The 15904-nt window shown below is 31.6% G+C and overlaps 1 protein-coding gene across 1 annotated transcript in view; it reads right to left on the reverse strand.

Annotated features, from left to right (window-relative positions):
- LOC135839739 (hemicentin-2-like) overlaps nt 1–15904 on the reverse strand; it is a 116143-nt gene that overhangs the window by 19227 nt on the left and 81012 nt on the right. The window contains exons 5-8 of the mRNA XM_065355911.1: nt 14770–14880; nt 6577–6780; nt 5179–5324; nt 7–157 (exon numbers count right to left, since the gene is read on the reverse strand). Of these exons, the coding sequence (XP_065211983.1) occupies nt 7–157; nt 5179–5324; nt 6577–6780; nt 14770–14880 (612 nt within the window). The remainder of the gene's footprint in view (nt 1–6; nt 158–5178; nt 5325–6576; nt 6781–14769; nt 14881–15904) is intronic.

Consider the following 15904-nt stretch of genomic DNA (forward strand, 5'->3'; position numbering starts at 1 on the left):
ACTTACAGACGACGTTAAAATGAATATAATCTTCTAAAGCGGATCCAACAATTTCTGTATTCTCTCCACGACATTTTAATATCCGCCCATCATCATTTGGAGTAGGTTGAAAACGAACTGAACTAATTGCCATGGTCTCGTTAGAATTATCTGCGATCTGAAAAAAAAATGGAGCAAAAAAATTCGATGATATAAAAAAAGTTGAGTACGCAATATATATCAGTACTTGAGACAGACTATTTGAATATGTGCGTAGTTCCAATTTTTGAAAGCTTTAACCGTGTTTGGATTTGTACGTTCTCAAGCTCTGTTTAATTTGTTGGTTCTTCAGTATTTTTTGGGGATCAACTACCAATGATGAGCTCAATTTGTTTTCCTTTTTTATGTTTCTTATTTATTTTCTTAATTAAATATGATTTTAACCTTTCCCTTACTCTTAAAAATTATACATACTACCAGAAATCACCCCATTTCCTGGATCTGATTTGATGCTGTACTTGAAACTCTTTTCTCACTTCAAAACAATGCAATATACATATAATCAATGCTTCTAACTTGATAAATAATTTAAATGTGTGCTTTGCTTCTAAATTACGAAATTTCACACCGATTTTCAGAGATCCTATGTTGCCTCCAAACTACGAAATTTAAATTAGATAATAATTTTTCCGAATTCACGTTGCCTCTAAATAATTATGTACTCGTAATATATTTTGAATCCATTTTCAGAATTCACGTTTCTTCCAAATTACAAAATTTCAAATTGTTTTTTTTTAGAGTTTACATTTTTCCTTAAATAACAAAATTCCAATATCCCCCATCTGAATTCCAAAACTCACAAAAAAGTAACAAAACAACAGAAAAGCCGAAAAAAACTTTTTAGCTAGCAAATGATGCAGTTGAGCCAGTTCACAGCTTTCAAAAAACCTCTAAAAGCATCGGCTTTCAGCTTTTGGCTTTCAACTTTTAGCTGGCTCTTCATCAAACCTGCTCAAAAATAATTACACTATTGCAGATGGCCAATGTTTACAACTTGTTTGTATGTATTTCAATTGATCATCGTCAGCTTCAAATTTGTCACAACAGAAATAAAAGCTCAAGATTTCCCCTAGAGTTGAACTGAAATCAAATTGACAAAATGAGCAAAACTTCTGAATTCTCACACATAACTTTTCAGAAAAAAAAACGAAATTCTCTCGAAGTGAGTTCAAAAAAATAAAATAGGTACCTAGGTACAAATAAAATATATAAATCAGAATGCAAAATTTCTAGTTCAGAAAAAATACGAACTAAGAGAAATAAAATTTTCATCATTTTGTTTCGTATTTCACGTACAATTTTCAAACACTCCTCGCCCCTTTTTGCGAAAATTGAAAAAAATTCTTACACCCTTTTAATATTCAAAAGCATTCGTCGCGTCGCGTCACAAAAAATACCATTCTCGGGTAAAATTCCGGCATCATTTTCGAAATATCAAAGAAAGATAATGCACGTAATTCGGCGTCGAAAAGTTCGAAGGAAAAAAAAATTAGCATAATCAACGAATGAATAATGTAATACGAGCATTAAACGTTTTGCAACCCACTGAAAATAAACAATCGAGACAAGATACTAAAACCAACTGGTCGTATACACGTTGATGTCTATCCTATCGCAAAAGGAATAATAGTGACCAATATTCGCATACTATCCATTGATCGGTATATTGTATTAGAGATAATCAAGGAAAGTTTGCAAATACCTATTTACATAGGAAGAGATCGAATAAATTATGCTTTGCCATTCAACCAAACATTCGGAAACGTAAATACGTACGCGGTATATCAAGCATTACAAATTTTACCTGCACACGCTTATATACCTACCTATGGGTCATTCCACGTCAATCGGACCAAGAAGTGGTAGGTGGGTTCGCCGATTTTCTTGAAATTTTTCCTGTGGAAAGACCTTCCAAAGGGATGACCAATGGCGCAAATCGCAGCCCTCTAGCCCATTTTTAACGGCAGCCAGGGGGTGTCAAAGTTTTCAGTGATCCTAAAATACCATCCATTTCAGCAGCGGATTACTCGATAACCGCGATACCTATCAAAATGGAACTTTTTCCGATAGTTAGGGGTTTTGAAAGGCTTTTTGGTGATATCATAAAAATCAGTGTTGCCACTTTTTTTCGTACAAAAAATTAGCTGAAAAAGTTTCAAAACGTAGTTTTTATATCGTTCCGACTCTCAAAAATTCTGAAAAAAATATATTATGGACAAGTGTTCATGCTGAACAACATATTAAAAAATTGGGATGGTAACTTGGCACAAAGTCGATTTAATAAAATTTAAAGTTTGCGAAAAAATGCGATTTTTTTATTTAAAACATGAAAACAAGTTTTGATAGGTAAAGTTGACCCATTTGACCCCTATTTTTACGTATCTGTTGAAAAAGTTGAAAAAACCCTTTCACTCGATGAAATAAACTCCTCACAAGAAAATCAAAATTCGAAAAAATTCAATTTTCAATTTAAAACATCAAAAAAAGTTTAAATTTATTCAGTTGTCTTATTTTGACCTCTTTCTGACGTATTTCATGAAAAAGTTGATAAAAATTACACTCACAACAAAAAAATAAAAATTCGTTCATTTTTTGAATCATTTCGAATTTTGATTTTTTTGTGAGGAGTTCATTTCATCGAGTGAAAGGGTTTTTTCAACTTTTTCAACAGATACGTAAAAATAGGGGTCAAATGGGTCAACTTCACCTATCAAAACTTGTTTTCATGTTTTAAATACAAAAATCGCATTTTTTCGCAAACTTTAAATTTTATTAAATCGACTTTGTGCCAAGTTACCATCCCAATTTTTTAATATGTTGTTCAGCATGAACACTTGTCCATAATATATTTTTTTCAAAATTTTTGAGAGTCGGAACGATATGAAAACTACGTTTTGAAACTTTTTTAGCTGATTTTTTGTACGAAAAAAAGTGGCAACACTGATTTTTATGATATCACCAAAAAGCCTTTCAAAACCCCTAACTATCGGAAAAAGTTCCATTTTGATAGGTATCGCGGTTATCGAGTAATCCACTGCTGAAATGGATGGTATTTTAGGATCACTGAAAACTTTGACACCCCCTGGCTGCCGTTAAAAATGGGCTAGAGAGCTGAGATTTGCGCCATTGGTCATCCCTTTGGAAGGTCTTTCCACAGGAAAACTTTCAAAAAAATCGGCGAACCCACCTACCACTTCTTGGTCCGATTGACGTGGAATGACCCCTATCTTAACGATGTACAATGTACGATATTGCAAAATATACGAATGGCAAAGTGTATAAATGCTGATAAACAAAGCGCCGCTGAGGACAATTATTGTAGTTGTAGAAACGAGCATAGGTATATCTCTATCTATCCAATTTTTATTCGTTTTAAAAAGCAATTAGGCCTACGGAACTCGATGAGGAAAAATAAGAAAAAGAGTAATAAATAAGAAAGTATCTCATCGTCGATAATCTGATGACATATTAAATTGAACGATTTGTTCGATTCACAACCTACACAATATGCCAACCAAAGTAATTCATCTTACCTAACCGACTGATTGTTCTTTTCATCTTTATTTTTTTCCGAAAAAAAAATCAAGATAGGCAGGTACTGGTAGATACGTATAATAATACAGGAAGTATTTTTATACAACGAACATCTTCTACAATAATTTTACACCTACAATTAGACGAAAGGCTAGAGGTTTTTAAACAATTTTGTATCCAGTGCCTCGATTTATACATTGTATAAATAAGATAATGCGGAATTCGTGTTTCGGGACATTTTGCGAAAAGGTGAGAAACACTTTCACACGCCTTAAAACAAGGAAGAAAATAACTATCAAGAAGCCGAAGCTTTCAAGCTTTGTCTTTGTTCTAATTAAATTACACTTTAGCCTCGAAACTTAATTAAGTAATAGAAATTCCTTAAATTTATAATCTACGGAATCCGGTTCTTCAAATTTTTCACTTTCATAAATTCAATTCAATTGCACCGAGAGTAATTCGTGTTTATGTGGAAAGGTTTGAACAATACGTGAAACTTTAATCAAATCAAGAATTTAATAATCAAACTCGAGTATCTTTGGAGAATTTTTTTAATCACTCGGTTTATGTGAAACGAATTACTAAAAAATATACCTACGCTGAATGTCTGAGTCTATAATTAGACATTCAAAATACTTTTAAATGAATTGGTTGAAAGACGTGAGAACATGATATAAAACTAAAGAAGATAAGATTGGGTAGGTACCTACTTACGAAGTTATTTCAATAATTTGCGACAAAAGCACAGAAAGGAAAGTGAAGTAAATCTTTGAAATTCCACGAACCACTTTTGTATCTACAAATCTTCAGAACATTGAAGTTAGATACCTATTTAATTCTTTGAAATATAGCGCCCATCAAGGGAGAAAAAATTCGTAAGTACTCGGAAAAATTTTTAAACAAACAAATGGAATTGTTCACCATTCGAATAATGGAGAAACCATTTCAGGAGTTTTCAAATTTTGTTCCTTCAAATTAAATTTTGTAATTTAAAATTTGATACGTACTATAATAATGCTCTCATGGATAATACTGAATGTATAAATTTTTCAGCCCTCAAGCCCCCCTTCTGTTCAATTGAAAATACAAAACTGTTGAATTTTAAAAAACTCGCGAGTTGCAGGTTAGTAAAGTAGCCGTTTTGGAATCAAGAAGAGATTAATTTTACAATAAAATAGATACTTATTTTTAAAATTAATTTTGAACCGACTTGTGCATCAGAAATCAGAATAGCCTTCATTTTATCTAGCTCACACAGTTAACTTGGAATTTCAAGGAGAGTCATAAGTACATATTCGAAAAGAGCAACTGAGATCCTTTAGTCTTGGTCTACTTTTATGAGCCAAAAATGGTCTCAATTACGCAGCTGGAGAATTTTTTTAAAAAAAAGTCTCACTCCGTCGAAATTCAAATCAAATCAGCAAAATTGTTCACACACGAGAATAATTTAAATAGCCGAGTTCCAACAAATTAAAGAGACAAAAGACCATAAATTCAAACACACGGTAGGTATACCTAGGTACATATGCGTACAAAATTTTGCTAATCAATTAAGTAATAGATAAAGCTAATTTGAACGAAATACTCGAACTTATGCGTACTTACCTTGGAATTTTCAAAACGTTTATCATCCATCCACCATGATAATATGGCTTGAGGTCTTGATCCATGCGATTCGCACGTAATCACGTATTCTTCATCGGCAATTAATAACGCCGGTTTCCAACGTAATTTCACCGCCAATGGTTTTACTGAAATAGACATCGTTTACGTGTGAGTAGAGAAATTCCTCACTTACGCAACTAATTCTCTCACTCACTCCGGTGAAGTTAATCAAACGTTATTATGATGCATAATAATTTCAATGACAAGCATAATGCGAGACATTGCACGCGAACAAAACATTTATCAACACAAAGTTTCAAAGTGTTTTTACTTAAATGTAAAAATAAAATTATTAATTCGCACCTACGCTCCAGCGTCAGTTATTTATTCATTTATGAAGAACCTACCGAAATACTCCACTTTATTTATATTGACGAAATTTAAAATTATATTTTCACCGCGTGATGTGATACTTACAAATTTAATTTAATTATAAAATTCTTAGAAAAAATATCCGAGCCAAAGGTCTAGAACCTGTTCCAGATGATATGTACGAGTAGTTGCCTCATCTTTACCTACTTACCTCTTCAATGAAAAGTCGACTTGTGATAGAGGGAGTCCAAAGAAAGTTGGCCCTTTGGCACTTCTCTCTACATAAAATTGACGAAACGTTGGAATTTATCATTTTCACAAAAGTCGTTTTTGGAGAAACTGGAATTTCAAAAAAAATCACTAGAGTCTCCAAAAAAAAAAACTTGAAAAAACGCCTTTAGTTAACTGAGAATGCCAAAATAAAGGTGCAGAGTGAATTTCAGTTTTCAAATTTTATTGGATGAACTTTTTTGGTAAATTCTCAAGTTTCAAAATTCTACTGGAGGCTCCAGAACTGCTCAAAATGGTTTGAAATAGTTTCCAATATATTTGGCGGGTCGAAGTATGGTAATACTTGATTTCAGCTTTCTAGATTAATTTGGAGAAATTTTAATTTTTTCTCATTTTCAGCCAAAATTTGATTTTTGAAAATTCACCAAAAATGGAAAAATGCATTTATGCCCAAAACTAAAGGTGCCAGAAACAATTTGAAAATTTCAATCGATTATGGCTCCTTTAGTTTTTAATTTGAATTGAAATTGAAAAGAACCATTTTTGTGACCTTTTTTAAAAGTTTTTCAACATGATTAAATCATCATTCAATCTATCTGCAATACATATTTAAGTAATCAAGAGCGATCGTGGATTTTCTCTGAATATTACTAGTTTTGTAGATTGGAGCAATCGAAGAACATCAATAATAGATAATTTTAAATCAATGAAGTTATTACCTATGCATCATAAGTACCGCTGAATTTTTACAAAAAATGAAGTGGCGTGAACAAAGCAACAAAATTTTACACTTACAGATCAATTCCAGTCGTACTGTTTTTTGGGTCGGAAGCACTAGATTCGTGTTACTGGCCTGACATTTGTATGTTGAATTTAAATAAGTACGCTGTACTCGTGGTATTTCCAGTTTATTTACGGTTACTCTGTGGTCATTTGTGTCTACTCTACCATCAACCAGCCTTTCATTCACGAACCAACTTACGGTCGGTAGTGGTTTTCCTGAGCATATTGTAATCAAGATTGTTAAACACTTTAAATAGGGTACAACGTACGAGTACTTATAGGCAAATCTATCTATATACTACAAAACTGGAGCGATAATAAACCTACTGCCAGTAAATTTATGATTACCGACAGGAAACGAGATACTATAGGTGAGGATATTTTTATTTGAAAGCCAGCTGATGAATATTATTGTTCGCCAGAAAAAAATATATTATAGGTACGTAGGCACTTTAGTATAGATACATTCAGATCTACATCTACATCGTTCGTGTAGTTTTGTTGTCTCGTGTATAATTTTCAAACATATAACGTAAGTTGTGGATCTCTTCGGATATGGCAATAAAACAGAAAAAAAAGATACAAGACGAAAAAGAAAAAGTAATTCAGATGCAAACATGTAACATACCGAGCATAAATTTTATTCTGGATTTTCAATTGATATGAAACAATGGTACTTGGCGTGTGTAGCGATGACAAAAAACGATTCAAAAATTTCGACAATACTTTTCCAAATGACCTTTGAAAATATGTCGTTCATAGAAAATTTACCCCGAAGGAATCGTTCTTATTTTACAAACGATTTTTAAAACGATTGGCGATACCACCAAAAACATGGCGACTTTTTTCTCTCTTTTTCTTTCACTTGGGTCTTTTTTTTCTTTCCATCTAATTTTTTTGGTCTTTTTGTTTGCTATTTCTCCATTGACATTATAGTCGGAAAATATTTCCTACGGGAACGATTTGCTGGCAACTTTTATTCGTCTACGTTTGAAATTATGCTATACACATAGAAAAAAAAAGGGGGAAAGAAGAAAAAAGGAGAAAAAACATCGCTATTGTCCGTTTTAGAAAAAAATTCGATCGCTATTTTTTCATTAAACTTGCCCAATGATTGTCTATTATGCTTCATTATTCTTATTTTTGAAAACTAACGAGCGAAAAAAACAACGAAATTATTCAAAACTTGTTTCTTAATATTTGTTTTTCTTTTTGAATACTCGCAGTTGACTAATGTATGTACCATGTACGTAGCTAGCCATGCACCTCTATAGCCTCTAGGCAGGCCTATGGAAAGTCGATAAATCTTTTCAGCTAGCTTTTTTATGTTGATCAAGGTAGATGTTGTTTTTGGTTATGAAAATGAATGAACCGTAATCGGAAAGAATTACACGAACGCGTATTTTTATTGGAAAAAATCCAACGAAATTTTCACACCGAAGTATAATTAATGTCGCAAAACGACATTTTCTAAGTTCATGTTAATGTATGTACGTATTTTATTTTCATAAAGCTATCGCAACACCTCGCGTTATTAGAGCACTGCATTACCAGCCCGACAAAGTTGGAAATACAAATAAAGCGAATTTTTCTCCCAACATTCTATCAACGTGTTTTTAACCTTTTAGTGAAAAGTTAAAAGGGAATGCGATAAAGGTTTGACGATTTATGTGCCGCATATTATTACAACTTACACCTACGATTTCATTTTTGAAAATACAATCGCAATATAATGCTCTTTTTCCGGGATTTTCAAATTAAGGGTGAAATTTAACCGTTTGTAAGCCTAATACCTACGTGAGATTTTTGTAAAATCAGTATTCTGAAATATTGTTGCTTACTTCATGGTTTAAGAAAGTAGGTAATTAAAAAATGATAAATGCCTATCATAGCCATTTGTAAGGTTGGTAATATCGTTGTTGAGACACTGGCTTTGATAGTTAAAACTGAGAGTGAAAGCTTTCGTGCTCCAGAGGAGCACTGAGAAAGCATTTTTGAAGTTAGTTGTTTAATAAGAACGTTAAAAAGCGTCTTCGCCATAATTGTTTCAAATTTTTCAATGGTTTCAATTTTTGTACCAGCTAATAATTAAATTTTAAAACTTGAACTTTCATCTTGAAGGTTTTGATTTAAATTTGAAAACTATTTTCTTCGAAACCCCGTGAGCAGATCTGCTCCAAGTTCCACCAGTCTTGAAATATGTACTTCCAAAGTTCGGCATGTTCTGTAAGGAATGACAAATGCAAGAAAATTGTGATTTCCCTCCCCTCCTATGGTGGTGACAGAATGAAAATAGTGATTATATTTTGATGAACCATCAAAAAAAAAAAAAATTAATTAAAGTGGAAGTAAAGACCACTTTTTCTTTTTTCGTTCAAAAAGATCTCATCGTGAATTCTTGCGTATTTACGGCGAACTAGTTATGCAAATCTATTGACATGCTTGAATACGGCTTGCGTAAATTCTGTATGTAGGTATTGCAGTTCAAATGAAAAAAAAACTTTTACTACCTATAACACCTATGTATATTATAGAAATTGGCACAACGCTTCAAGTATTTATTCCATCATCAAGTGCGAAGTACCTACATATATTTTTTCTGAAAAATGATGAAAGTTGTCCAGATATGTACTTATATCAAGGCTCCTGAATCCAAATTTCACAATTTCTGGTCATTTTGGAATCTCCATCGCGATTGTCGATTTTTCCAGAATTTATAAATATCTCCAAAAGACATGAAAATTAATGTGGGTAGCATAAAAATGAAGATTGCAGCTATAGACTTATCAAAGAGTCCAATCCTATTCTTCCCAATTTCCAGGCAGACACCTCAAGTGGTTTATTTTTAAACCAAATATTCGCCTAAATAAGTGATATAAAAGGGAAATGAAATTCTAAAAATTAAAAATTTCTAAAACCAAATTTCACTTTTTCAAGTTATTCTGGAGCCTGCAGCATGATTTTAGATTTCTCCATGATGTTGGAATATTGTTGGCTGAGATCAACTTTTATATATTAATCAAACTTCAGTAATACATGGTTACGTACTACGATCCTATTTATATTGATTCTATTTATTCTTTTCCTGTAAATAAACTATTCGTGATTTAGCCTCCATACGTGATCCTTGATTTTCTTTCTTTTATTCTTGTTGTTGACATTGTATTACGATAGGTTATGAGCCCAGTTCATTAATTTTTTTTAAAAATATAAATATTTTTTTTGGACTGAATTAAAAATGGAAAAGGACAAACCCTCATTTATTTTTGACGGAACGAGATTTGATGATTTTAAATTTCGAATGAACCTACACCTCGCGAATTTAGAGCTTAAAAAATATATCGACGAACCTGTGCCAGAAAATCCTACTGCCGCTTGGAAGAAAGGTAACATTTTAACGAAGTTGCAAATCGCGAATCACGTTAATGACGAAAATCTGCAATCGCTTAAAGATCAAGAAAATGCGCGTGATATGTGGAATGTACTTCTTAAAAGGTATGAACGTAAAACCGCTGTTTCTAAAATGATGCTCATTCGGAAATTAACTAATTTAAAAATGCCCGATAATTCGGATTTAAATAATCATATTCTTGTTTTTGAAAACCTCGTACGAGACTGTAAAAATGCCGGAATCGATTGGGACGACAGTTATTGGCCATGTTTTCTGCTCGGCACCTTGCCTACCAGTTATTCAGTAATTGTAGCAGCGTTGGAAGCAAATTCTACTGTTCTCGAAATGGAGGAGGTCAAATCAAAATTATTAGATTTCTATCAAAAACTGTCCGAAACCAAAAATGACGTCGACGAAAACTCCAAAAACTCAGTAATGTATGTAAACGGTAGAGGTAATTCTAATTCGAATTCTTATCGCGGTAGAGGCAGTAGAGGCAGACGTCGTGGTGGCAACTTTTTTCGTAATTCGTACTCTCAGCATCGATATCCTGACCGTGATTATTCTAATTCTCGCTACAACGATCGTGATCAAAATAATGATCAGAATGGTGGTCATCGAAGTCAAAATAACGGTCATCAAAATAATGGTCATCAAAATCATGGTCACCGAGGCTACTATCATCATAATCGTAATTCGTATCATCCGTATCGTCGAGGCGGTCGAGGCCGATTCAATCGTTATTCAAAAGACAACAGAACTGACTCCGATCACAAAAATGATGGTTCTTCTAATTCGAATGGAAATGTGAATTTGATCGAACGAAATGAACATAGCTGTATGTCCACTACCAAATCTGATGCTTCGAAAACTGTGAGTTTTTATTTAGATTCTGGTTCAACTGACCATATTATGAATGATAAATCAAATTTAGAAGATATTAAAAATTTAAAAACTCCGATTAAATTTAACGTCGCTAAAAATGGTGTGAATATTATGGCATCAGAATTCGGAAATTTAACAGTATTTAGTAATCAGAATTTGAAAGTGAAAATTAATGAAATTTTATACGTACCTGAACTGAGACACAATTTATTGTCTGTTAGAAAATTAATTTTAAATGGACTTAGAATAATCTTCGATAGAGATGAAGTTTTAATACTGAAAAATGGAAATTCGATTGCGAAAGGTTATTTCGATGGTACTTTATATAAATTTGATTTTTATTTGCAAAATGAAATTTTGGAAAATCCTAAAATTCTATCTATAACTGCAGACGTAAATATTTGGCATCAAAGATTAGGCCATATAAGTAAAGATAATTTGAAACTTCTGACGAATAAAAATTTAGTGATTGGTATACCAGAATTGAAAAATAATATTGACGAAAACTGTGAAACATGTGTCTTGAGTAAAATGTGTAAATTACCATTTAATAAAGAAAAAGAAAATAGATCAAATCAAATTTTCGAAGTAATACATTCTGACGTATGTGGTCCATTTCAAAACTCTATAAATTGTGAAAAATATTACGTGACATTTATCGATGATTATAGTCATTTCACTTATGTGTATATTTTAAAATCGAAATCTGAAGTTTTTGAAAAATTTAAAATTTTTAGAAATATGGTAAACAATCAATTTAAAAGTGAAATTTCGAAATTTTATTGTGATAATGGTAAAGAGTATTTATCCAACGAATTTAAAACGTATTGTGAAAATGTTGGTATTGAAATTCATAATACTAATTGTTACACACCTGAGCAAAATGGTAAAAGTGAAAGAATGAATTTGACAATTTTAAATAAAGTTCGAGCTTTGCTTATCAATGGAAAATTTTCGAAAGGTTTTTGGGCTGAAGCAGTCTTGACAGCTGTTCATATAATTAATAGATCGCCAAGTAGAGCAATTAATATGACACCTTATGAGAAGCTCTATAATAAAATACCTGATATTTCTTATTTTAAAGTTTTTGGTTGTCTTGCTTATGCTCTGATAAAATCGCTTAATGGTAAACTTGAACCCAGAGCTACTCGTTGCATGTTTCTCAGATATACTCATAATGGTTTTAAATTATATAATTTGGAAAACAAACGAATTATTTTTGCTAGAGATGTCAGATTTAATGAATATAATTTTCATACGGTTCAATCAAATAATATTGACGATTACAACGAATTTAATATTACGAAATTTGAAGATAATAAAATTGTACCCAATGTTATCGTAAATAATCAAAACAAAAACGTTTTAGAAGTTGATAAAGTTGAAAACAAGCAGCCAAATATTTTTGAGTATTATTCTTTAGCAGTAGATGCAATTTATGACGATGTTCCAAAATGTTTTAGTGAAATTGAATATAGATCAGATAAAATTAATTGGTTAGAAGCTATAAAAGTCGAAGCTGGTGCTTTAAAAGAAAACAAAACTTGGACTTTGGTTCCTAGACCCAAAAATAAAAATATTATTGGCAGTAAATGGGTATTTGTTATCAAAACAAATGAATTTGGAATAATTTCTCGATATAAAGCTAGATTAGTTGCATTAGGATATGCACAAAAATTTGGAATTGATTATGACGAAATATTTTCTCCGGTAGCACGATTATCCTCGTTTAGAATTTTATTAGCGATATCTGTGCAATTTGGTTTTCATATACATCAACTTGATGTCAAAACTGCCTTTTTAAACGGAGATCTGTTAGAAGAAATATTTATGGAAATCCCTGAAGGGTTTACACAAAACTATGATATGGTATGTAAATTAAATAAAAGTCTTTATGGTTTAAAGCAAGCACCAAGATGTTGGTATCAAAAATTCGATATTTTTCTTAAATCACTTGGTTTTGTTAATTTTGAAAATGAATATTGCCTTTACGTGAAAATTGATGAAAATCCAGAAAATTGTATTTATTTATTATTATACGTTGATGATATTATAATTGCTTGCAAAAATCTAGAAATTTTGAATAAAATTAAAAATATTTTCAAAAGCAAGTTTGAAATGTCCGATATGGGAGAGGTAAAATATTATCTCGGCATACACGTTGAAAAACATGAAAATGAAATTGTTCTCTCTCAAAAATCGTATTTAGAGAAAGTCTTGAAAAAATTTAATATGAATGATTGCCGATCTGTTTCAATTCCACTGGATGTTGGTGTTGATTTAAATGAAATTAATAAAAACGATGAAAATTCAAATTTACCTTGTCACCAAGCAATTGGATGTCTTATGTATGCAATGTTAGCAACTAGACCCGATTTATCTGTATCCGTAAATATTTTGAGTAGATTTCAGTCAAAGAATAATGAATATTTGTGGCAATGTATAAAACATGTTTTAAGATACGTGAAAGGCACCTTAGATTTGAAGTTGACTTTTAAAAAGTCTAATGTTAATGATATTTTACTCGGATATAGTGATTCAGATTGGGCAAGTAATGTAATTGATCGAAAATCTACTTCTGGATTTATTTTTAAATTATTCGGTAATACTATTTCTTGGGTCACTAGAAAACAAAATTGTGTGGCACTTTCGTCCACTGAAGCTGAATATATTGCATTGACTGAAACGATAAAAGAGGCTAAATTTTTAATTTCTGTGCTTAAAAATCTAAAAGTATTACCTGAAAACTTGCCAATTACGATTTATGGAGACAATATGAGTGCAATTAAAATTGCTATAAATCCAGTGAATTTTAAACGAACGAAACATATTGATATCAGATATCATTTTATTCGAAACGAAATTAAAAATAATATAATTGATTTGAAATACGTTTCAACTTCTGCAAATGTAGCAGATATTTTTACGAAATTAACCAGTAGAGTAATTTTTGAAAGACTCAGATCCGAACTTGGTTTAATTTATTAATGATGCTTTGTTTTCAGATATCAGCAAATTTTTGATAAGAGATTTACCTAGATTTACCTTATGTTTGATTAAGAGAGGCTGTTGGAATATTGTTGGCTGAGATCAACTTTTATATATTAATCAAACTTCAGTAATACATGGTTACGTACTACGATCCTATTTATATTGATTCTATTTATTCTTTTCCTGTAAATAAACTATTCGTGATTTAGCCTCCATACGTGATCCTTGATTTTCTTTCTTTTATTCTTGTTGTTGACATTGTATTACGATACATGAGTCGTGGAAAATACGAAGGAACTTACTTGATTTGGCTATCAAAAAATCGAGGTGTACTCATTGTAGACCAACCTAATGAGTTTATCCTCTTTTGATCTAATTTCCAGCCGGACAGCCGACGCCTCAAGTGCCTTTTTTGACCGGAATATTTTTAATGAAATCTGTAAATAGGGCAGTATCAGGGTCAACCAGCACTCGCCTTGAAGGATTCGCTTGGAAATGGGCTCAAATGAGAATAAACGCTTCTAACAGGTTGATAATAAGTCATAACTCGTTTTTCAGCTCCCCTAATTAATTCCCATGCTTTCATGGAGAAATTTTAAAATGCTAATAAAATCGAATATCGCACTGGAGGCTCCAGAACGATCGGAAATGATGAAATTCGGTTCGAAAGAGTCGATATTAGCTTTAGGACTAATTTCTATCATTTTTAATGAATAAATACGTAGGTAGGCTACCAGTATCTGTATACTTCTTTTTTTTTGAAAAAAGCATAAATAACCGCGAAAATACCTGATCAATTTTGAATTTTTAAAAATTCACAAAAATTCGAAAAATCGTTTTGGGGTTTTAGATTGCTCTTTCTAAAAATCGTGGTCTCGTTTAAATCGAAATTATGTAAATCATAAATAATAATATAGGTAAATGAAACAGGTGTTTACCTCCTCGAACTTCGCAAATCAGCACTAAATCGGATCCTTCGTTCATTGGTCCCACAATATCTTGCAATTCCCTACCAGATACGTCGTATAGTATCAACTGATTTGGGGGTACTGCAACACAAAAATAAAAAAACAAAATGAATTTTAAAGTTTGAAAATTCATCTGAAAAATTCAAAATAGGTAAGTATTTGGATTAAAAATTTCTTGAGGTCGAATTGATAGAAATGTAGTTTGAGTCAACACTTTTGAGAAGGGATGTGCTTTAAAAACACATTCCTAAAGATAAAAATAGTTAATTCCAGATTCTAAAGAAAGGTTAATTATTATTCTCGCAACAAAAGATGGAATTTAGACTTGAATCGAACAGTATAATTTTTGTACTTATCAAAATACGAGGATATAGACGTTCACAGACACATCAGAACTGAAATTGTTGGCATTTAATCGTCCAGTTCGACACCTAACAAAAATGAACTTTCAAGTTTTGTACCAAATGGTTCAAATTGACGAATATTTTTCAAAAAATCATTTTCAACATCGATACCCATATTTTAAGCCAGCATTAATATTTCATATTTTAAACAATGTGTAAACGAAAAATGAATATTTAAAAAATGCCAAATAATCCTTACTTTGCACGCGATGTAATGTTTTTAAAACACAAATTCAACATTATCGCAAATAATCCCACAATTAAATATGCTAAGCAAAGAAGGATCGATTGATACCTACTTGAATAATTTGAAGTCTGCGTTTCAATTTCAGGTGGAAAAAAACACATTAACAAAATGATACAAAAAAAAAAACGATGCTTCTGTTTTATTTCTCCAACAGTGTGAACAAGGCTTTTACGTTGAAACAATACAACGTTTAAAACGGTATTTTAACCTCTCATCTGGTTAAGCGTGTAACTTTAATAATGAAGTAAAAATGATGCTCGACGGAATAATTAACAGTTTTTGTGTCTTTGCGCGCTCGCAAATATTTTTACCGCATTAAAAATTTATTTTCTTCGCGGGATTCATTTAGTTTGCGAAAATTAGTGATTCTCACTCGATTGCGTAAATTAGTCGGAAAATTTACAGTTTTCTTTTCGTCGAAAATTTAAATATTTTTATTATACGCAATAGACCT

The sequence above is a fragment of the Planococcus citri genome, chromosome 3, assembly GCF_950023065.1.
Source record: "Planococcus citri chromosome 3, ihPlaCitr1.1, whole genome shotgun sequence".
In the NCBI taxonomy this organism is placed as follows: domain Eukaryota; kingdom Metazoa; phylum Arthropoda; class Insecta; order Hemiptera; family Pseudococcidae; genus Planococcus; species Planococcus citri.